At 39.7% G+C, this 24,391-nt stretch overlaps 1 protein-coding gene across 1 annotated transcript in view; it reads right to left on the reverse strand.

Annotated features, from left to right (window-relative positions):
• LOC309661871 (cyclin-Y-like protein 1) overlaps positions 1–20,666 on the reverse strand; it is a 34,763-nt gene extending 14,097 nt beyond the window's left edge. The window contains exons 1-4 of the mRNA XM_082464012.1: positions 20,002–20,666; positions 10,831–10,905; positions 8,910–8,944; positions 2,760–2,860 (exon numbers count right to left, since the gene is read on the reverse strand). Coding sequence (XP_082320138.1) covers positions 2,760–2,860; positions 8,910–8,944; positions 10,831–10,905; positions 20,002–20,227 — 437 coding nt within the window. The 5' untranslated portion in view covers positions 20,228–20,666. The remainder of the gene's footprint in view (positions 1–2,759; positions 2,861–8,909; positions 8,945–10,830; positions 10,906–20,001) is intronic.
• Between the last annotated feature and the right edge of the window lie 3,725 nt (positions 20,667–24,391).

Consider the following 24,391-nt stretch of genomic DNA (forward strand, 5'->3'; position numbering starts at 1 on the left):
TCTCAGTGTCTAAAATGAAACTCAAAATAATTGAGGGAAGGCAAATCTGAATTTTATAATAGGTCTATAGAATCTTAGCACTTGTATAAAGGCCTGTAACACCGTTAGCATCAAAGATGGATACTTCTATAGTGCTTCAGAGTTTCATCTTCAAATTGATTTTAAAATCACAGCATTAGAAGTTTTATGATGGAAAGGACCACTGAACCGTGGATGACATTTAATTAAACAACCCATTTTACAGATAAGGGAACCAAGGCTTAAAACTGACTTACCTAAGGTCCCACTAATTATCAGAAGCAGTTCCCTTTCTCCTGCCCTCTAACCAAATAGTGGCTCCCAAGCTCAGCTGCACACTGGGATCATCTGAGAAGCTTTAAAAACTGCCTGGCTTCTGCTTCAAGATGTTCTGATTTAACCGGCACTGGGTATGACTTGGGCATCAGGACTGTTTTTAAAGATCCCCAGATGACTGCAGCGTGCAGCAAAGTTTAGGGATGAATGAGTTAGGGTTAAGATCGGAGAATCACTCGGGATGCTTTTGTCCATATAATCATGCTTCACATCATTCCCCATCTTGTCAAAAGGTGTGTGTGCGTGGGTGAGAGAGAGAGAGACAGACAGACAGACACACAGACACTGTGTCTTGGAGGCGGGGGCAGGCGGGTGGACTTTGTGCATCCAGAAACATACATCTTGAAAAGTTGCATAAGTGATTCTAATAAGGCTCACCTACCCCACTGAGAACAACTACCCCACTGAAAACTAACCCCATGATAAACATTTTCAAAATCATTCCTAAAAGTCAATTGGCCCTATTAATTTTCTCAGTAAACCTTTATTTCACCAATAATGAATGTGATGAATGATCATTTTTAAAACTTCATGAGAGCAACTTAAAATTTACTGTACTTCCAAAAATTAGACTAGGTCGGGAAAAAAAAGGATGAAACCTACTTGTCTGAGCAAGGTTAATCTTTTTTTTTTTTTTTTTTAAATTTTATTTAATTTTACTTATTTTGGGCTGCATGGGGTCTTTGTTACTGCGCGCGGGCTTTCTCTAGTTGCCAAGAGCGGGGGCTGCTCTTTGTCGTGGTGCGCGGCCTTCTCACTGTGGTGGCTTCTCTTGTTGCACGGCACGGGCTCTAGGTGCGTGGGCTTCAGTAGTTGTGGCACACGGGCTCAGTAGTTGTGGCTCGCGGGCTCTACGGCACAGGCTCAGTAGTTGTGGCGCACGGGTTTAATTGCTCTGCGGCATGTGGGATCTTCCCAGACCAGGGCTCGAACCTGTGTCCCCTGCGTTGGCAGGCAGATTCTTAAGCACTACACCACCGGGGAAGTCCCTGAGCAAGGTTAACCTTCAAAGTACTTTTGAATTATATACTGGACATCAGACTCTTTTGAATTCAAAAGAAGCTGCGACTCTAGCCAAAGCAGAGTGGTTTTTGTACCCACAGATTCAGTGTCTTGGCTGAATAAAAACATTCAGTGATTATGTGATAAGTGCCCAAACTCAGGACTTTAGAGATGGGGCTCAGTTTTTGCTGAAACATGATTTGACTGCAACTATTATTGTAAGCAAGAGAGGAAAGTTACATTATTATGACTGTGAACTTGCTGTCTTTAATTAAAGTAGAAGTTACTGATAATTTAAATAGCTAAAAAAAGAGCTGGCACATTAAAAACCAATTAAAAATATAATTAGCTTATAAAATTAATACAACAAATAAAATTAAGGATAAGGACATTAATATTTTCGAATAGCATTTCCCAAAACTGTGTTCTGGAAAATCAACATTCATATCCTAAGGAGATGTTAATGTTTCGTGGACAACCGCGAGGGAGGAAGCAAGAAGCTCTGCATCCCGTTTGGTTTTTTTCTCTTAAATAAGCTTGAAAGGTTCATCATTAGGGTGTTTTGAAAGTGCATCGCCAATTGTGGACTATGAGGTGCTCCCAGAAATTAAAGAATAGTTTCCATCATCATGACACTGTTCGTGTCTCCTTAAGTATAAGCCTGACCACAGCCATGTTTCCGAAACCTCACCTCTTTTATTGTTCTCTGCTGTGATTGATACAGTGTGTTGGAGATATATTTATATATATAAACAAAAATTAAATGTGTCTATTAAGTTAAAACCTCAGTTGAACAAATTTCATCTACAAAGAAATTAAGCTTGAGTGTGTATTTCTTAAGACTGGTTTGATATATTCTCCCCCTCTTTGGGGGACAGGAAGGAGAAGTCAAATTTCATACAGAAAGAGTGCAGGAAAAAAAAAAAAAGCACAGTGGGATAAATCTGACAAAATCCAATGAAATTTAAATGCAGATTCGCTTTGGTGCCAGTAGGGGACAAGCTGTTCCTTCTTCTAAGAGTAGCTTCCGAAGTAGTGCACATTGTTTGAGGACTACAACTCATACAGAAATAATTGTCTCTAGAAACAGCCAATCAAAAGCACCTCTCTTTCTCATCGTGTTCAACAATGGCTTAGCAACAGAAACGCGTCAAATGAAGATTTATACTTTTTCTGGGATTTCTTATTTGCTAACTGGCTTTCCCTTCTATCATGCGCTCTAAGATTAAAATGGAAACTGAAAATTCATATTTAGGTCCTTGAAATCAATCTATAGTTGACACCAGTTTTTTAACCTGATCACTGAAAAGGACAATTCAAATGAATGAAATTATGTATGGCTAGGATGCTTTTAGCGATAAGGGGGTCTGTCACTCAGCCCTTGGCAAGCTACTTGTACTCACCATTTTACTGTGATTCTAAGATTAGGCTGGCTGACTGTGCTGTCATCTAGAAATATTGTTGAGCATGAGCTGTACTTTTTAGTAAGCTGCCCTGGAGATACCTGAAGGGGAAGGGAAATAGAAGAAAATGTCACAGTAAGTTAAACCTATAAAGTGTGTTTTTTTCCTTGGTTAAAATGTCAAACGATAAAGCATTAAGATTTTTCTTACACTCCATGAACTGCCTGAGTGTGATATCATGTGCAGCTCTATGGGAAACCTCTATACTCTGACTTCCACAGACGAGCTTTGAGAAATGGGTTATAAAATGCTGCCTTGATATAGTACCTATAATCAAACCTGGCAAGCACCTATTATAAATTACCTTTATAATAATGTAAAAAGTTTAGAATAAGATTTCAGGGTTTTTTCCTTAAGCAATGAAATGCAGCTGAGATTTCCTATTTCTATTCATTTACTACAATAAAACGTAATGCTTTATGTAATACCGATGTAGGAGCATTTGACTGCAGTAAATGAACACCAATAATAAATGTATTAGTTCAGGAGACAGTGTGACGAAACAAACGTTTTCCAATCAGAGGCTGGGCATGCCAGGGCTGCTCTATCACTAAAAAGCTGGGGGCCATAAGTCTCCCTGGGCCTCAATTTCCTTATCTGGAGGACAAAAAGGTACTGCTTAAAGATTCTCTCGCATCCAAAAAAAACGGATAAAACAACTCTGAGAATTTAACTTCTCACTTCATGTTTAAGTCAGACTGCCAGTACATTACTCAAGTGAGAACCTCAGAGAATACTTGCCATTCATTTCAAAATTGTACTAATTCTGTTCTACGTGTTATTTGACACTCCTGCCTCACCCATGCTGCTCTCTGCCTGCAATGCCTTTTTCTTCCTCCTGTCCCAGCAAGCTTGACCCCATCTGCCTCTAGGATCCCTTTGCCAGCAGGCACACCACAAAACTTCTCACTTTCTGCACACTCACACATCTAATTTACCAACTGTTCCATGGTCTCAGCTGCTTGCATAGTACCACCCTCTTAAGTAAACAAGTTTCTCCAGGTTAGGAAGATTCTTCTCCTACCTCCAGCTACTGAGCACAGAATCTGGGACAAATTAGGATTCAACAAGTGTTTGAGAAATTATTTAAGATCAGTTACAACTGGAGGTAAATCTTACTAAAGATACAAATTCGTGAGAATTTATCTACAGTGGTGTTGGATAGGTGACAAAGAACTTTTTGAGACCCTCTAGAGAATGAACTATCTTTAAAACACTTTAGAAGTATCCATTTATTTGTGAAGAGCCCATGAACACGGCAATAGTCAAATACTAAAATGGCCTAAACTATGTTAGGACAACTCTCTTCCTTAAAGTAAGGCCAATAACCAAATCCCAATCACTGAAAGCCACTGGAAGGAAGAGTAGCATTCTTTAATACCACAGAATACAAACAATTTTAAAGCTGGGTTTTGGTTTTGGTTTTTGTTTGTTTACTAATTCAGATGAGCCTTCCTTCCTCCTATTAATATAAAATAGTTTTCACCATGCTGTCACACTCTCCCATCAATGTCCTCCACAGATACATGAAAGGTGAGGCAGGGAGAAAATCTAGTTGATGCTTTTTAAAATACAGAGCATTTAAATAAAAATTGTCAGTATCCAATAATCAGAAATATCCAAATGGCATATATAAAACACCATTTTGCTTGTTTCAGATGCTTTATGCAAAGCCACTTATTCCTTATTAACAAAAAGTTCTAGATGTAACATATTTGAAAAGTATCACTATTTGGAAGACTAATTTCTCCTTCAAGCTAGAAATGTTTTAAACTAAAACTCTGATATGGTCCTTAAGCTATTTGGTTAATGTGTAATTTTAGAATCTCAAAAAACAGATACAGCATGAAAAATGAAAATTCACTCATTCAAATACTTTGATTCTAAATGAAGCAGGTTATCTTTTAAGGTCACTACTATTAGGGTATAATATGACATACACTACACGTAATAAAAGTCAATTCTGACCAAAAATCTATATATATGAGGGGAATAAAAATAGTAAGGAAATGTACCAAAATATAGACTAGTTGGTAGAGCTTTGGGTGCTATTTATCCTGTTTTCCTCTATTAAAAACTTTTTTTTCTATTATGAATGTATATTGATTTGTCTTTGGAAATATTACTGCTAAAACATTTAAAATTTTTAATTAGATGTGCTCTATAGTCCTATGGGGGCTCATTTAATGTATCAGCAACTTACAGTCTACTGGCTCGATCCTACAAAAGAAACACTTCCACAGGCCTACTCCTGAAACTATTCAAACTTTCCAGCATCTAGTGTTCACTAAAGGATGGCAGAATTGAAGCCTCTGAGCAAAGCCTAGATATGTTAGCTGCCAGCAGATTACTTTCCTCTCATCTTGCTTGAAAATTTAAGATAACTGTCCTTTATGATTAAAGCCTTACCATTGCTGGCTCACAACCTCAATAAACTGCACTGACACACATAAGGGTATAAAATGCAAATACAAAAAAAAAAAAAAACAAGTAGCAAAAAACACTACTGACAGTTTAATGTTCATAGGTATTATTTCAATTGGTCACTGAAGAAGAGTATTTATCTTCATTCAGCACTAAGGACAAAATACATGGACTTTTACAATCTTTATAAGGGGAAAGGTTGCTTAGTAGACTTCAGGTTTAATGGTGAAGACTAGAAAATAATCATACCTAGGAGGCTAGTAAGTAACAACCCTCAAAGCTTATCATTAAAGGTCAAGTACCTGTTGAAATCCTGCCCCCACCCAGTGACTCTTCCCATTGTGCCTACTGCCTCTGATTTTAACCCATTAAAAGAATAAAGCTGGAGAGAGCGAGAGTACGAAGTGCGGCAACCCGAGTCATGGCAGGACAGGCATTTAGAAAGTTTCTTCCCCTCTTTGACCGAGTATTAGTTGAAAGAAGTGCACCCGAAGTTGTAACCAAAGGAGGCATTATGCTTCCAGAAAAATCGCAAGGAAAAGTATTGCAAGCAATGGTAGTAGCTGTTGGATCAGGCTCTAAAGGAAAGGGTGGAGAGATTCAACCAGTTAGTGTGAAAGTTGGAGATAAAGTTCTTCTCCCAGAATATGGAGGCACCAAAGTAGTTCTAGATGACAAGGATTATTTCTTATTTAGAGATGGTGACATTCTTGGAAAATATGTCGACTAAAAGAAGTCACTATTGAAATGGCATCACGTGAAGCTGCCCGTTCCCCCAATGGCATCACGTGAAGCTGCCACTGAAGTTCTGAAATCTTTCATCCTGTAAATAATTTCCGTGTTTCTTTTATAATAAAGTAATGATATCCAAACTAATGATATTCGGTGTCTCTGAAATTTCGTTTTCTCTGTATTGATTTAAACATTCCCAAATAAAAGTATATAAATGAAAAAAAAAAAAAAAAGAGAATAAAGCTGAAGTTCACTTTTTTCTTCCCCCTTTTCACAAGTTTTGGATACGTTTATTAAGAATCAATGACTTTAACTGAAAGGTCTGTAATACTCCATCTATGTTGCACATTAATGGACAATATGGTAGGGTGAGTGGTTTGAATAGAATTCATACTCAAGGCCTTAGTAGAAAAGTATAATATTCTAATTATAGGTATAATCAAAAATATTGTCTGAATTAATATCGTTAATTATATTGAATTAAACTTCAAACTCAGAACCTATATTCAAAGAATAAATCTAAGTTTGAGTAGACTGACCACAAATCTATTTCCTCTCCCCCTTCTTTCAGATATCATCTCATTAGAATTAAAGGCCTTTTTTATAAAAGCTATACATAAGACAGGATAAACAGCAGATGATTTTTAATGTTTGAAAGGTGAAAAGACTAGATAAAGGAGTGGTAACTGACATGGCAGAACAGAGGAAGCACAACCTTGGTACCTACAGAGAGTGACTAGGACAGGAACAAGAAAACCAGTTTGTCTTACAGAACCCAAGGCAGGCTCAGAGTTCAGAGGCGTGGTCCCCAAATCCTTGCAGTGAGGCCCATCAGTTAACGAGTTGTCCAAGTGATGCTTCCAATTAGATCTTAACAGACAGCCAAGGACCATCACACGTTTGAGGGAAGCCCCCAACAAGTGAGAGATCAAAACAGGAAGAAGGAATGGGACTTCCCTGGTGGCGCAGTGATTAAGAATCCGCCTGCCAATGCAGGGGACACGGGTTCGAGCCCTGGCCCAGAAAGATCCCACATACCACAGAGCAACTGAGCCCATGCGCCACAACTACTGAGCCTGCGCTCTAGAGCCCATGAGCCGCAACTACTGAAGCCCGCACGCCCTAGAGCCTGTGCTCCGCAACAAGAGAAGCCACTGCAATGAGAAGCCCACGCACCCAACAAAGAGTAGGCCCAGCTCACCGCAACCAGAGAAAGCCCACGTGCAGAAACCAAGACCCAATGCAGCCAAAAAATAAATAAATAAAATAAAATATAAGGATGCTTTAAAAATACAAAACAAAACAGGAAGAAGGAATTGATGGGAGTGATAAAATCTCAGGAGCAAATGAAAACTTGAAATTGCATCAGTGAAAAAAAGAATGACAGGATATAAGAGAACTCTATAAATTGAAAATAAGGTAGACAAAACAATATATTCAATAGAAGGATTAGAGCACAGTCAAGGAAATCTCCAGGAAGCAGGACAAAAAGACAAAATGCAAAGCAGGAGGGGAAAAAAGTTAGCGATCTGGTAAGTCTAAGACTTCCAACATCTGAATAATAGGAACCTGGAAGAAAAAAACAGAATATCAAAGAAACACACAAAAAAGGTCTATACCAAACCAAATTATGAAATTTCAAAATCCCAGGGAGAGGGAAGGTACTAAAAGGTTCCCGAGAAGGAAGGGATGGGGGAAAATGACTAAAATCGGTAATGTACAATGTACCATACAATGTTCAACAGGTTTAAGAGCAACAGTGTAAATGAGAAGATGAGAGGGAAATGTCTTTAGAACTGCAAAAATTAGTTTCAACTGAGAATTCTATACTTTATCAAATAGAAGGAGTTTCAGAGAGGCTAGATCTCTATAAACTTTCTGCCCATGTGCCCTTTTCCCAGGAAAATGTGCTCCAGTAAAACAAGGAAGTATAACAAGACAAGAGGGAAACAGAATCTAGGACATAGGGGATCCAACATAAGAGAGCAGAGTTATGTGAGATCCCAGATGACTTCACACAGATATCCCAGGGAAAGAGGCATAGAGCAGGCCTAGGGGAACACTAGTCTATATGGGAGTAGGAAGACAAAAGATTGGGGCAAAGTGTCTCCAAGAAAAAAATGGAACAGATGTGGCTTAGTAGACGGAAAATTTTTTTGATAGGCATGTGACAAATGTTAAAACATTTGGGGAAAAAAATAGCTGTTAGAAAACAGGCAAGTGAATATAGTCAGGAAATTAATTCCACAGAAAAAATGAAGAATGTGAAAGCAGGGAGACCGGGCAGGGAGCTACTTACTGCATTTGGCTGTGTGAGATCACGTTGGCTAGGAAAAGGGGGATTGGGTTATCCTAGAGAAGTGCAGAAGTGCTCCAATTTCATTAATATTTAAGAAAAAGAATGAAGGGTGTACAAGGAGGAGGCACAGTCAGAGAACTCTATGGCTCAGCAATGCACAATATTTGCAGAGTCGTAGTAATGTAAACATTGATTCTGATTTAATAAAAACTGATACATGTTGAGGGAACACAGGGAGGGAAATAACGTCATGGTGGAGCGAAGAAGCTAAGCTTTCACCTGCTATGACAAGAAGTCAATGGACAGTGCTAAAAATTAACTTACCTGTTATACTTTTATTACTTTGGTTAAAAAATAAGATCAAAAAAATAAGGCAAAAGAATTTAAGGCAGATCTTTATACTACAACCGTATTAGTGAAATTTAACTTAAATGTCAGAACCCTTAAAAAATGGGCACTACTAAGTCAAAGACTTTCCTGAATACATTTGAGAATTAGGAAAATAGAGATTTAGAAAATCTACAAAAAAGAGGTTCAGGCTAACAGTATTGGATCCATCATATTTTTTAGGAACCATGGCAGACATATTTTTAATTCAAACTATTAATTTCTTAACTTTTCAACTGTTTACTTACATGGTTTAAACGGTTGCTCCTCCTCTTTTCCCGCACTAAGAATAAAAAAAATTAACTGATGAATTCTGATACAAATGCCATAGAAAAATAAAAGTAGTCACTAATTATCTGATGGATTACCAATAACACAATGAGATAAAATTCCATTCTATTTTTTAAAATAATTTCCAACAAAATATATAATTTAAATCACCCAGCAAGATGAGTCCTATAAGTAAAATCTAAAAACTTAGTTTCACTTTTTTGACCTAATAGATATTCTGTATTAGGTACAAATGAAAGACTCCCCATTTACAAAAGAAAAGGACAAAGCAAATTAGGCCAGGTGAGAAACTTAGCTAATAAAAAAATGTACCTGCTGCATAGCTGAACTACTAGCCAGGAGTATTTTCTAAGTCTTCATTTACACACAGCTTACTTTAATTACCACAGTCTACAGATGACAACTCTACGAACCAGTTTCTGGCCAGGCACTCATCTCCCAACGCACCAGGATCTCTGGAAGCATCCTGAACCACTTAATGGTAACCTACTCAAATACCTTACTGAAAAAATACACAACTGGAAAGTAACCTATGTTAAACGTAAATTTTAAAATGAGTGTGCTGACCTAAATGAACATATCTACAGCACACAAAACTGTTTTGCTCCAACAAAGGCCAGAAGAATAAAAGCCTGAAGAGGGTCTTAGGCCACACTCTTGCTCACATTGCCTCCTTTAACTCCAGACAGGCATCACAGGCACGGATTCCTTAAGGCTGAAGAGAGAGACAGGCATGGGACAGCTTTTCTTTTACTGTCTCCAGAGCCCCTCTACATGTGAGCAGCTCATGGCTCTGGAAGAAACTGAGAAATAGAGCAATCCTAACCAGAAATGAGTGGCTCAAGTACACACACTAGAAAAATGCAAGTTAGAAACCCCAGGAGCTTCCAGGTTGGTGAGCATGTAGTACCCTTGCAGAGGGCATCAAAGCTCTGTGCCCTGTCCCCATGCCTGGCCCTATGCATCTCTTCCATCTGGCTGTTCCTGAGTTATATCCTTTTCTAAAAACCAGTGATCTAACGGAAAAAAACAAAAAGCAAAACAACAGCAACAAAAAACCAAACCTCCGTTTTTTATTGTGCTGCTTCACTTTAAATATTATGGAATGTTCACTTCTTGTATTCCTGCTCTCGTAATCAACTGAAAAACTTGGTCACGTGTGGCTTTTTAGCAAATAAACTAGGATTTAACATAACATTAAGGAAGACAAGCAGGCAAGCAGGAGTGCAAAATATTCTACGGTTCTGATTCTCATCTTAAAACAAGGAGGACACAGGAAATTTATATGAGTTTCACATGCTGAGGATAATCTTCTGGAAAACCCCATATGGCATGTTGCTCTTATTACCCTGGCACAGCACTACATTAGGATGAGAAAGTTTTGAATAGCTTAAAAGTTCTGAGTAGCATAAATCTGGATGTGAGATAGGCTCGTCTGGTTGAACACTGTGTAAAACAGGGCCAAAATCACAAGGCTCAATTCCCATATATAACAACTGATTTTTCTGATTTGATCAAATGAAAACCTAACTGTGATCTAAACCCTATCATTTGTCTTTAACATATGTGCTCTTCGGAGCAAGGGGAAAAGGACAAAGTAGCATGGAGAAATAGACCACATCTAAATCATGTGGCCAGTTGACTATGTTGATAAAGAGGTGGCAAAATGTATAAACAGATAGTCCAAGTGTTCTCCTCCCTAAAACACTGACAACTAAAGGAAACTGTATCATCAACATATTAAAATAAGACAAGTGAATACATAAAAAAGTGAAACATTTAAACCACTGTAAGAGTTTTTCTAAGTACCTCCTATAATACACAAAACAAGAACAGTTTTCACTCTTTTTCTCAGGGAAAAAAAAAGCATTGCCTTACCATCTGTTCGAGATTTGCTCAGAAAAAGTGTGCTTGCACTTGGGTGGTCAGAAGGGTTTGGTTCCAAAGCTAAGTCTGTATAGGAAGAAGAGAAAAAGGTGTGGTGATTTAGTTGAGTAGAAAAGTACATGATTTTAAAGATAGCTACACATTGATGGAAACCACTTTTAATAGTCTTGAGAAGAGCTTTTAGTAATGACAAAAAGGCAATTTTAGTAAAGGCACAATATAAAAATTCTATTGGGAAACAGCAAAATTGTAGAAACTCTCCATACATGTGGAATAAAACCATGGCTATGTCTTAGACTTCTTTAACTTGCACCTAAATAATCTATGCCATTTTTAGATGAATCATATATGTGACTCCCCTCCTATTTATCAATTAAAAATTCAGTCACCCTCTTTTAAAGCTGATATTACTAGCACATTCCAGGAACAGTCTCAAGAAGCAAGTTATGCTGTGGCCAACTACTGTCAGATACCAGCTCAATATATCAAATATGCCAAAACGAAGTGAGTTGCTTTTGGCAAATGTTCTTCAGACAATCAAATGGCTAATTCTAACTCCATTCAACAAGTGAACTCATTTAATTGGCTGTGGTTTATCTGGGGGCTATTCATCATGGCAGATTTAAGAGGACTACATAAAAGTTCAATGTTCTAATCTAGAGGAACACTTCCATGATAGTGATTTTTAACTTTGCCCTCTATTTCCAAAGCTAAACTCACTTCTTCATTCCACGCTGCATGATTAATTTGGGGCTTCACTAAGAGTACTTTCTGGAGCAGATCATAGGGCTACTAGAAAAAAATTTTGGCCATACCTACACGAAAAGGTGGGTCTGCCTGTAGCCCACCTTGCACCCAGGTGGGATAGCGTCTTCTATTTAGGCAGAAATACAAAACAAGCACAAGCTACCACACAGGATAGTAAGGTTGTTGTTTCAAACAAACAAACAAACATAAAAGCCCTATGACACTTCCTCAGCAAAGTCCATCTCAAGCCATTTAACCAATCTTTTAAGAAACTGGACCAAGATTCAGATAAAGAGTAATGGTTAAGGCAATTATTTCCCAAACCACATAATAACTGATCTGTTTTTGAAAGATGGCTTTGATGGTCAAAGTGAAATACAAATATATCCCTGCCTCTTAGAGAATCCAAAGAATACACACATTGATATATTAAAAACTAATTAGTCTAGTAGTGAATTCTGTCTAACCCAGCATTTCACAAATGTATCTACCTAGAATCCCCTTTTCCCACCCAGAAAGAATTTTGCACGAACAGTAATTTTGGACTTCCCGTTTTAACAGGAATCTGAGCCATCCATTTTAATGTCATTGCCAGCACTAGTAATTTACAGAGCTAAACCAACTGCTTTGTTCTTCATGAAGATTCCTTCACTGAATTTGAAGTTTATCAAGCTGCTTTTGGAGAAAATATTCTATTCAACATTTTTATGTAAAAGACCCATATAATTATTTTAAAGTTTTTTTCTCCTACATATTTGAAAAATTAAGACAATGGGAAAATAAATTATTTCAGCTGTACACAAAATGGCAGGCAGAGACTTTCACAGCTGCCTCTAACCTATAGCTTCCGAAAGAATTCATGACTACTTACCTATACCAAAAAGAAAGTAAATAGACTACATTTGAATCTAAAAAATAAGCAGAAATGTTTGCAAAGTAGCTGTATTATTTATCAGTGTCTATGGCATGGTAAAACTTAACAATTTTCAATGGAAGTCCAGGAAAATTAAGTGCCAGAATCAAAGAGAAGCAAGCTTTAACACACACACACACACACACACACCCGCCAAACCAAGATGTGCTACTACAGATCTAAATACAAAAATCAAGAAGGCTGGGATAAAAGAAATGACAACATGCAAAAAAAAAAAAGTAAACTTAGCCCAAGTGACCAGAAAAAAGCTGGCACTCTCCCTACTCTATCCTAGGGGGTTCAAAGGTAGGCACAGGACCCAGGACCGGCCAATCAATCACAGCTGTCCTGGGACTTGCCAAGAAAAGAGAAAGGCAGAACTGTACTCTAGGATCCTTAGCTAGTCTTGAGCTGCTGGACACTCCCCTTGCTATCATGAGGGGATAGGCTTTTCAGGAGACATCAACAGAGGAGAGCAGAACTGAGGAGATCATTTAACTCCTGGGTCAAGTAGTGCTTAACTCTGTGATTTTCTTTTAACTTGCAACTGAAGGAGACCTGGTTAATCAGCAGTACTGATGATCACACTAAAGGTGGGGAAAGGTAAAAGTCACTTGCTCATTCCTTTAACAAATATCATGAACAAAAATCTGCATGAGACAAAACGATGCTCTGTTTAAAAATTACACACAACCATTCACAATCATTAACACACAATGATTCACAACCGTTACTTTTAGTTGCTTTTCTTATACGTTATAAAAAGCTCTAATTAGTGTACAATTTATGTCTTCTTGTTACTAACAAGCGCTCTCCACCCCACTGTTGCATATTTATTGTTTAATGAATACACACTGGCCCATCAAGTGTTATTCCTATACTGGACTTAGCCAATCCCCTATTGCTGGGGATTGGTGCTTACAAAGTTCTATTCTTAAAATATTATGAGGAAAATCTTCACGTGCATAGTTTTTTAAAATAATGGTTTTATCTCCTTAGCAAAGATCTTCGGAAGTGGAATGACTAAGCCAAAAGGTTAGATCACTTTCACGGCTCCGTGTACAATGCTAAATTGCTTCCTAAAGAAGGTGGGGGGCACATTAGGGTATAATGCTACCAATCATGACATTTTGAGTTCCTACCCTTGCTTTGGATACTTGAAAAAAAAAAAAAAAATTCCTACTGATATGAATGAGGAACCTCACTGTAGATCTAATTTGTATTTCTTTTGATTACACAGTTTGACCATTTTCCCACAGTTATCAGTGTTATTTCCACTTTGGTGAGTTGGCCTATCATTTGAATGTACTGTAAACACCAGGGCCCTACTGCTGTCAGTCTGCATGAGGTTTTCAGAAAATATTAATCTTTTGTTTATAGCCTATATAACTAACAATTTTCTATATAACTTGCACTTTTTGCTAATGAAAAATACCACATCACTATCTTATAGAATGGACATGTGAGCCATTAGACAGTAAACTCATACATACACACAATATTTCTGCACTTGCCATGAACTATCTTCCCAAGAGCCTAAGGAGACTATGATAAAACCTACCACACTCTTCACTATCACAAAGGTAAGACTGCCAACTATTAAGCAAAGCTTTACCACCCACCATCCCTCTCATCCCTCTCCCCACCACATGCACACACAGTAATTTAGAGACTTCAGGAAATTACTGTGCATTCAGGAAATTACATGGATTCTTCCGAAAGTTATTTCTTTAGAAACCTCTAAGAATGTTTTACCCAGGAGAAATACTCTTGAGCTCATGATTAGGGGTTATGATTAAAACTGTATTTTAAGACCCATCATTTTTGTATTATCAATTTAAATTGCAACTTATTTGACAGCATGATAGGTCGATGTAGAAAAAGTATGATTAAAAAAAAATTAAACTCGGTCTTAATGTAAACATTCCTCAGAGGAAACCTGTAAAACACCACCGACACTGAATACTGTTTTTCCTCCAATCTAAGATTCTACCAGTTGTTAAGATCCATCTCAATTGCAGTTGTTAAAAGTGTGAAAACATGGGCAACTTAGAACAAATGAAATGCATTACTGAAGGCTAAAAGTGTTACAACTATGCTATCAAACTGTCGATAAATGATTTTTCCTTGTTAAAATATTAGAGGGAGAGGGAAGTGACCAAGAAAGCATCTGACAGAAGCAGCATATTTCAGAAAGCGATTAATATCGACATATTGATTTCAATATATTCCAAATAAACAGGAGATGTCAGCAGTTTCTGGGCCAACTGCTGAGCACCAGTTTACTTAACGGTAACCACTGCATTTACTGAACTGCCCTAGCATCCCTATACTGTGCAGTGTATTAGTTTTATGGCTCATAATACAAACATTACAATCTTTACAATTACCATGTAAACTGATGATTTCATCTCTTGGAGTCCACACTTTCCACCGCAGTCAGGGAGCTCCTGCCAGCCAGCCCTGAGCTGGGCTGCCTCACCAGCGGGTACACAGCAGGCTCCTGCACCTGCCAGGCTACTGCTCACCCAAGCCTTGATCCTGCTTTCCTAGCTTCTGACAATCCTGGCTTCCAAACTTCCCAGCTCTGGTTTCCAACTGCTTCTGTACCTGCCTCTACCCTGGTTCTCAGTTTTGCCTTATTTTAATCCTCAATCAGCGTTACAGTGATCATGACTGAGAGGTGACACATAGGTAAGTACACCTGGTTTTATATATTTCTAAAGAGTACTTTATTCAGTTTCTTGGACTTTTAAGAACCTTTCTGGGTTGCAAGTTACCTTCATTTCATTTCACATTACGCAGTGTTACTGTTTTAACTCTTAAGTTTTATTACTTTAATACACTAAAACAACAACAACAAAAAAGGGTGAGAAAAAAGGTAGTATTCCAAAGAAGCTCACATAATGTCAACAATAAATTCTGTTCCTATATGCCTGCCATGCATTTGGAATTTACAGTCCTACTCTCTATCAATACTCATTTTTAAAACCTTGGACAACTCAATTTATACCTAAGAGAAGAATTCCTACACTACCTAACTCAGAACATGGTGAGAATCAAATGAAATGCAAGAGCAATCTATATACTACAGCCTATTTTAGACCCTTATTAATATCGCTTTTTTGTTCAAGCCACTGTTGGCTCTCACCTGAGCTACCGCACCAGCCTCCTAACTGGTCTCCCTCTCTGCTTCCTTCCACCCTTACAGTCTATTCTCACACAGTAGCTGGTCTGATCTCCCTCCACCCTCTCTACGCCCCTTCCCTTTTTCTAAGAATTAACATCATTCCCCTGCATATAATCCTTCAATGGTTTCCCATTACAATTAGACTAAAATTCATATTTTTTGGTCAAGGCCCACTAGGCATACAAGGTCTTAATCCCCCACATTCCTCCTGGCATTCATTCACTCAGCTGCAGCCACCCATCTTTCTGTCCTTGGCACGCATCAAGCATATTCCCTTCTTAGGAACTGCACAGAAGCCTCTTCTCCCACAGCCTCACACGGCTCTCTTAGGACTGCTCATGGGTCGCTTAAGGAGAGAAGCTGTCTTTAACCACCCCTTGTAAAACTGTCCTCCTCCCCAGCCCATTACCTTCATTTTCTTTCTTACTGTTCTCACTACCTGATGTTATTCTTGTGTCGTCAGCCCCCAGGCACCTCTAGAAAGTAAGGACCTGAGTTAGGATACGGGTTTTGTCTTGTCTAACCACTGTTTGTCCTGCCTCTGGAATGGTGCCTAATAATCATGTTTCAGTGTACCCAAAACCAGTTAAGTTTCTCCCAATTTTCCCACATCATCTAAGATTTCTTCTAATGCTGTCTTTTGATGTGTCTGTCACCTAAGACCAGAGTTAATTTCAGATCTCTTAGAGTAGTAGTTTAGTTACTCAGAATCAAAGACACAAGACAGGTTACCAAGAACCACGAAAACCTAAAAGAGGAAATCTAATGTTCAGTGAAAAATCAATGGTAACTTTAATTTGGGAAAAGAACATTTAATGTTCAAATACCTTTACTACAAAATGACTCACCCTATGAATTTAATTAAGGCGTAAGACAAAGCGTACAATCAGAATGCTATAGGGAAGTATCAATACAAGGCATCAGTTTTTATCTGTGTCCCCTGAATAAAGCATTATAATGGGATTATAAAAGATGCTCAAGCATAAAGGCTGGGTAAATGAATTATGCTCCAACCATTCGATGGCACAGTAAACAGTTGGTAAAAGGCAGGCTGTAGAGCTATGCGCAGCTGCATGGAAATACATCACCCTGGAGCACTCTCTAGGTGTCAGCACGGTTACAGGAGCTTCATGTCGTTACTTTCCTTTCTAACAAAAAGTTACAAAGTGGCACATAAAGAACAATCCCATCTTTGTAAAATAAACACAGTGTTATGTTTATATGCATACAAAAGGTTCAGGAAGAATCAACACCAAAATATTAATAAAAATTCTGGATATTCTGAGTGTGAGTGAAGGACTTTTCTGTGTTTTCTAAATCTTTTACATCAAATGTTCATTAATACTGTCACCAAAAAAAGGAAAGATCTGTTGCTCAGAGGTTTTTCCACATCATATTGCCAATTCCTTCCCTACCCACTCTTCAGGGGGATGGGAGGTAGGGGTCACTTGAGAGAGCACCTTTCACCAGAAAATTAGCAAAGCTCCTAAGGTCAGAACATAAAGGCTGTATGAAAAGTTGATGAATAAAAATAAAATCAGATAATAGGACCGTAGCATCTTCTTTTCTATTATGACACTACCATCAGTTATATTAGATGTACTGTTAAAGACAAAGTAGTAAAAAATTCTTTTGAGTCTATCTGAAATCTATACTACGTTCTTAGGAGTTACTTTTTTGAGATGGCTTGAAGAAATCATGTTCTTCTCCAATGTTTCTGAAGAACAAGACAGAGCATCATTTATGTACGATTTTCTCTAAGTAACCAAATAATTCTTCACTGTAGAAAAGCCAAAATGTTTTATATCTGAGTAGGTATTTCTCAGTTTCCAGGGAAACTGATACAAAATTGTCTGAAAGAAAGACATTAAGAGCAAACTTCCAATGTGCCTGTACTTTATATTTGGTGTTCTGACCTTGTTTCTATGGAAACTTAATTAATAGGCAAATGCTGAAGTTGAGGTTTCTCTTATCACTTTATTGAATGCCCCCCCAAAAAAGACAAATTGAAATGAAATTTTAACAATCATGTTAAACATAAAAAGGTAAATTCTGTACTCATGAACTCTATTTTTCCAGTTCCTGATTTAGCACTCCTTCCTTATCATACATAGTCGTATGCTAAATGCTTAGTACCTTACCTGCCCGCTTACCAGCTTCCCCTAATGTCCCTCTGTCCAGGGCATTCTCGGCTTCAATTGGATTTCACCAGAACAAACTCTTTAAATTATATCAACGTGTTTACCTGACTGATAAATTTAGGCTATTTCATGACTTCTACTTTTATTCATATCCATTGCAATGTATGTACAGACAGAGAATGGAGAGGTAAATGTTGCTTCTGAGTTGTGTACAATAAACTGGAATGGCAATAATCAAAACTGGAGTATGCTGAGATAGGCCTAACTTATGAATAAATTATAAAATATAAGGTGCACTCTAAACAGTTTCTTAAGCAGCCCAAGAACTGAATTTGGCATATCTACCACCTCCCAAGTCTGTCTCTTTTGTTCAGTAGCTGTGTTACACAGTCATTTCAGATCTCTAAGTCTTGGCTTCTTCATCGGCAACAGAGGGAGAATATATACGGGCCTTATTTGTAGATGGAAGGGCCAAGTGAAATACACAAGAAAATGCATTGTAAATCTTAAAAGAATTCTATAAAGGTCCAATTTTCGTCTCTCATCCTACACTAGCCAACTACTAACTGTTTTTAAAAATCATTTAGAGGCTTACCTTATAGCAACAAGCAGAGCAGTTTTCACAAGTACTTACATGCTTTGTGTTTAAAGCTACAATTAATTCACATAATTTGTTCATTCTTTCACAATATCTAACTATTCTGAAAAGGGAGTACTTTCCACTTACAAAGCCACGTCCATCATAAGGGTGAATCCACAGGCTTAATTATTCTAACTTTTAAAGAAATTAAATAAACCCAACTAAAATTTAAATAGAAGAGCTGTAAGACATTTCGTCTATGAAATAATGAAATAATCTCTGGCATTTAAATGAAACAAATGGGCCAGTGGGGCTTTAACATCTTTATGATACAATGTTTTATACTTCAAAGAACAGTCTTTATTAAAGTGCCACTATGCTACCCAGAAATTTTTTTTTTTTAAACCTAGAGCCATCCCTTTCCAAAATTCTAGAGGCAAAAATCAAACATTTCCTCTCTTCTCTCTCTCCTCTCCTCCCCGACAACACCCACCCCCAGCCACTTAGTCTTCAGAACTTTTACCTGAACATTCTTAAAGTTAAATAGTATTCTACCGGGGGGGGGGGCGGAGGAGGGAGCCATGGAGACATTTTTCTGCAGGATGGATGTGGTATGTTAACTCCCAAACCTTTATATTACAAATTACAATCTGAATTTGTTTTTTCTCCTTTGAAACTTCTGTCCAGCAGTCTCAGGAACCACCTCACCCCTCCCTTAGAACAGGCAACGTGCAAAAGAAGTCGGTTAAGGCTGTGCAGCTGAAGACATACTTGTGTCAAAGTGGGAATTTAAAAGTAATCAGAACTCCATGGGGTCTCCTTTGGTAAAGAAAAAAAACCCAACAACTATTCTCTGCAGCCGTGGCAGTAACGTTTCACACCGTTCACAGTTATTTTAAGCCCCTCTCCCACCATTTTCTTTCCTGTCGTGTTCAAATTATAGTTAGAAGGGATAAAGTAGCTTCTATCAGGGCGACTGAAAACATTAAAATCCAAAGAATTTTAGTTAAGAACACCACACTGACTCTGTCCATCTCTATTTTGAATTTAAATGACAAATCCTCTAATGTTTGTCTTAATTGTCTCGAGTATCCACTACCTTAACGAATAGAAGTCTATCATCAGGCCCTTACCTAGTTCCTTCGCTTAGGTACCATCTGGATAGGGAGACGGGATGGATACGCCGAAGTTAGAGTATTTAAATTTGCATTAAGAAAAGAGAGAATACACCAGAAAGTCTCTGCTAAGTCCCACGAGATGTTAAATAGAACCACGAACAGGAAGGGCCGCGGATTGGAGGGTCTCAGGCTGGGCTGGGAAATGGGAACGGGGGAAAGAATTGGGCATTCGGGTAGGGAAGAGGGAAGGAGACTGGCCGGACGCGACTGGTAAAGAATAAGGGGTGGGGACGCCAAGCAGAGCCAACCTTCGTTCCCGGTGCCCAGCCCTGGGAAAGCCAACTCCGAGCAAGAAGGAGCCCTAGGCGGCGTCTCCCTCCCGGGGGACCCTGGGGGTGGCGGAGGCCAGAGGTAAGCCCGAGAGCAGACGGCGCCTACCCCGCGAGGGGCGAGGCGCGCCAGCCGCTTCTTACCTTCGGGCATCTCCCGGTCGCTGATGTGATGCAGGTGGTGGCCTTCGCCACCTGCGAAATCCAACTCGGCGGGTTCCACGGTAGCTGCCGCCGGAGCTACTGCCACCGCGTTCCCGGCCGCCGCCTTGTAGACCTCAGACTCGCAGTCCGGCTCCGCTGACCCCCTGCGCCGGCCCGACTTGGGGCTGGCATTGGGGCACAGGCAACAACACAGCGAGTTCCCCATGGGGCGCCTTCACTCCTCGCCGCCGCCGCCTCCGCACGTCCCCCGACTCCGCCGAGCTCAGAAGCCGCCCCTCCCCCAACAATGGCGCGGCGGGCACTGGCAGCCCCGGGCTATGCCGGGGCTGTGCCGCACATGCAGACGCAACTTCGCCCGCCGCTCTCCTGTCCGCCCAGCCGCCGGGCCCCGGGCAGGGGCCCGGCCCCGGCCGCACCCCCGCCGCCGCCGCCTCCCGGGTGCCAACTAGTCTGTGAGGGCGGTGACCAGACCGGCTTATTTAAAAGGGGTGGGAACCAGACAAGCGCTGAGACGCGCAGCCACTGAGGGAGAGAGCGCAGCCGGAGCTCCTCCTCCTTCCGCCGCCGCCTCCTGACTGAAAGTAACTAGCCCGGCCGGCCCTTGCCTACCGGAATGTGTCCTTTGGTTACCTGGTTACGACGGACCAATCACGACCAGAGTTCCCTCCAGGCGCCCTCCTCAGAACGCAGGCATGTAACTCACAATGCCCCGCCCCCGCCCGCGGCTGCCCCGCCCCCCGAGCGGCGCACGTGCCCCGGACTCTGGTTTCCATTCATCTCTCACGCTCCGAGCTTTCCGGTCCTGCGGGAAGTGCCACGGGAGTTTGTTAATCGAAGCCATCCTGAGTCAGTGGGCTCTGTAGAAAGCCCCTGTTCATAAAATGCCAGTTCAGTTAGCAACTCGGTTTCACCGGGTCCACAGTTGACTCATTTGATGTATTGCTCAACGAACTTAGTTTCACCCCAATTTTTGACCGTTTTTTATAACTGAATGCTCCTCCTGTCTTGCCTTCCAAAGAGTGTTAGTTTCCGCCTACAGTTTAACCATAGCAACCCCCGGGGCCCTGGTCCTACTCTCAATAAAGAGCTGTGGCTGTGTCTTGAATGAGACTCGAGGACACGTCACCCCTCCACTTCCTCATCAGTAAATTAGGTACCGAACTCCTCCCTCCCACCTCTGAGGCGCTGGGATTCAGCAACTCGCTTTTCTCGCCTGTTGCTCTCTTCCACGGCAGGAGTTTCCAGGTTTCCCTACTTTAGCCAACAACAACGCATAAAGCACGATTTTCTCATACAAACTTGAGAGTCACAAAGTGAAGTACCACGGTCTTGATTTGATGAAGATGATAACGATAGTTAACATTTGGTAAACACTATGCGCCCGCCCCCATTCCAAGTGAGGTACTCATTTAACCCTCGGGAACAAAATCCTCAGAAACCTTCATTTTACAGATTTTACAGAAGCTAAGTCACGTTCCCAAGGTCACATGATTGCTCAGGGGTGTGGCCAGGATTTGATCCCTGATTGTGTGGATCCCCAAAGGCACCTTATTGTGATCATCAGAAAATAAAGGTCGAAGTCAAATTTGGTTGGAAGTGGCATAGTGTATCAGGATTTTCTTTTTTTAAGGAGGAACAATTTTTTGATGTGGATTTTAAAATACTTTCCCTTCATTCAACATTGATTAGTCCCTCCTACATGCCAGGCACCCATGTGTGAACAATAGTCCTGCCCTCAGTGACCTCAGGCACGGTGAGAAAACAAAGGCTTAGAAAGCCCAATAGTCTGAGGTCACACTGCTGCAAAGTACTTAAACCTGAAATTCAAACCTAGATCTATTAATCCCAAGTAGATGCTGGGGTAAAGAGCTTGGTTTTCTTCCCAGAAACATGAGAGCCATTGAATGTTGTGAAGTTAAGGAGTCACTATCAGGTGGTTTGTAGTGAGGTCACGCTTGAGAATAAGTAGGACTGATGGAAGCAACAAAACCCATTAAGAGACTTTATATTCATCTAAGAGAGGAGTGAGGGTTCAAACTAAAGGCAGTGGCAGAGATTGGGGTGGAGGGAAAGGATCTGAGGTCATTTGGGAGGTAGAATAGAAGTGCTCAGTGACTAGATATGGAGCGGGAAGGGGAAAAGAGAAGCAAAAATGGCTGCTAGGGTTCTGGCTTAGGGAACTATGTAGAGTGTGGTTACTTTTTCTTAGATAGTGCAGGAAAAGGAAGAGGTTTGGGAAGGAAGATCATTTTGGGTTCTGTTAAGCAGAACATGGAAATGGAGCTCTCTGGTAGAAAGTAAGCCTCTGCAGGCTAAGTCCATTTTGTGATATCCCAACTTACGTTTTCAAAAATAACACATTAAATCAATTTAAAAATGTGATTGGGGAAATTCCCTAATGTTGACAGCTAAGAATATCACATTTTTCATGGGGCAACTTGGAATCTATGGTTTTAGTAAATGAGGCATCCTATGTAAAATAAAACTGGTAAATGAGAGCTCTACCCACCACCAGAGCCTCCCATCAAGCCTCTTAGATAGCCTCAACCACCAGAGGGCAGACAGCAGAAGCAAGAAAAACTACAATCCTGCAGCCTGTGGACCAAGAAACACAGTTAGAGAAAGATAGACAAGATGAAAAGGCAGAGGGCTATGTACCAGATGAAGGAACAAGAAAAAACCCCAGAAAAACAACTAAATGAAATGGAGATAGGCAACCTTCCCGAGAAAGAATTCAGAATAATGATAGTGAAGATGATCCAGGACCTCGGAATAAGAATGGAGGCAAAGACCGAGAAGATGCAAGAAATGTTTAACAAAGACCTAGAAGAATTAAAGAACAAACAAACAGAGATGACCAATACAATAACTGAAATGAAAACTACACTAGAAGGAATCAATAGCAGAATAACTGAGGCAGAAGAACGGATAAGTGACCTGGAAGACAGAATGGTGGAATTCACTGCTGTGGAACAGACTAAAGAAAAAAGAATGAAAAGAAATGAAGACAGCCTAAGAGACCTCTGGGACAACATGAAACGCAACAACATTTGCATTATAGGGGTCCCAGAAGGAGAAGAGAGAGAGAAAGGACCAGAGAAAATATTTGAAGAGATTATAGTCGAAAACTTCCCTAACATGGGAAAGAATATAGCCACCCAAGTCCAGGAAGCGCAGAGAGTCCCATACAGGATAAACCCAAGGAGAAACATGCTGAGACACATAGTAATCAAAGTGGCAAAAATTAAAGACAAAGAAAAATTATTGAAAGCAGCAAGGGAAAAACGACAAATAACATACAAGGGAACTCCCATAAGGTTAACAGCTGATTTCTCAGCAGAAACTCTGCAAGCCAGAAGGGAGTGGCATGATATACTTAAAGTGATGAAAGGGAAGCACTTACAACCAAGATTACTCTACCCGGCAAGGATCTCATTTAGATTTGATGGAGAAATCAAAAGCTTTACAGACAAGCAAAAGCTAAGAGAACTCAGCACCACCAAACCAGCTCTACAACAAATGCTAAAGGAACTTCTCTAAGTGGGAAACACAAGAGAAGAAAAGGACCTACAAAAACAAACCCAAAACAATTAAGAAAATGGTCATAGGAACATCCATATCGATAATTACCTTAAACGTGAATGGATTAAGTGCCCCAACCAAAAGACATAGACTGGCTGAATGGATACAAAAACAAGACCCATATATATGCTGTCTACAAGAGACCCACTTTAGACCTAGGGACACATACAGACTGAAAGTGAGGGGATGGAAAAAGATATTCCATGCAGATGGAAATCAAAAGAAAGCTGGAGTAGCTATACTCATATCAGCTAAAATAGACTTTAAAATAAAGAATGTTACAAGAGACAAGGAAGGACACTACATAATGTTCAAGGGATCAATCCAAGAAGAAGATATAACAATTATAAATATATATGCACCCAACACAGGAGCACCTCAATACATAAGGCAAGTGCTAACAGCTATAAAAGAGGAAATTGACAGTAACACAATCATAGTGGGGGACTTTAACACCTCACTTACACCAATGGACAAATCATCCAAAATGAAAATAAGTAAGGAAACAGAAGCTTTAAGTGACACAATAGACCAGACAGATTTAATTGATATATATAGGACATTCCATCCAAAAACAGCAGATTACACGTTCTTCTCAAGTGCGCATGGAACATTCTCCAGGATAGATCACAATTTGGGTCACAAATCAAGCCTCAGTAAATTTAAAAAAATTGAAATCATATCAAGCATCTTTTCTGACCACAACGCTATGAGATTAGAAATGAATTACAGGGAAAAAAACGTAAAAAAGACAAACACATGGAGGCTAAACAATACGTTACTAAAT

This window comes from Balaenoptera physalus (assembly GCF_965194825.1).
Source record: "Balaenoptera physalus genome assembly, chromosome: 5".
NCBI classification, from domain to species: domain Eukaryota; kingdom Metazoa; phylum Chordata; class Mammalia; order Artiodactyla; family Balaenopteridae; genus Balaenoptera; species Balaenoptera physalus.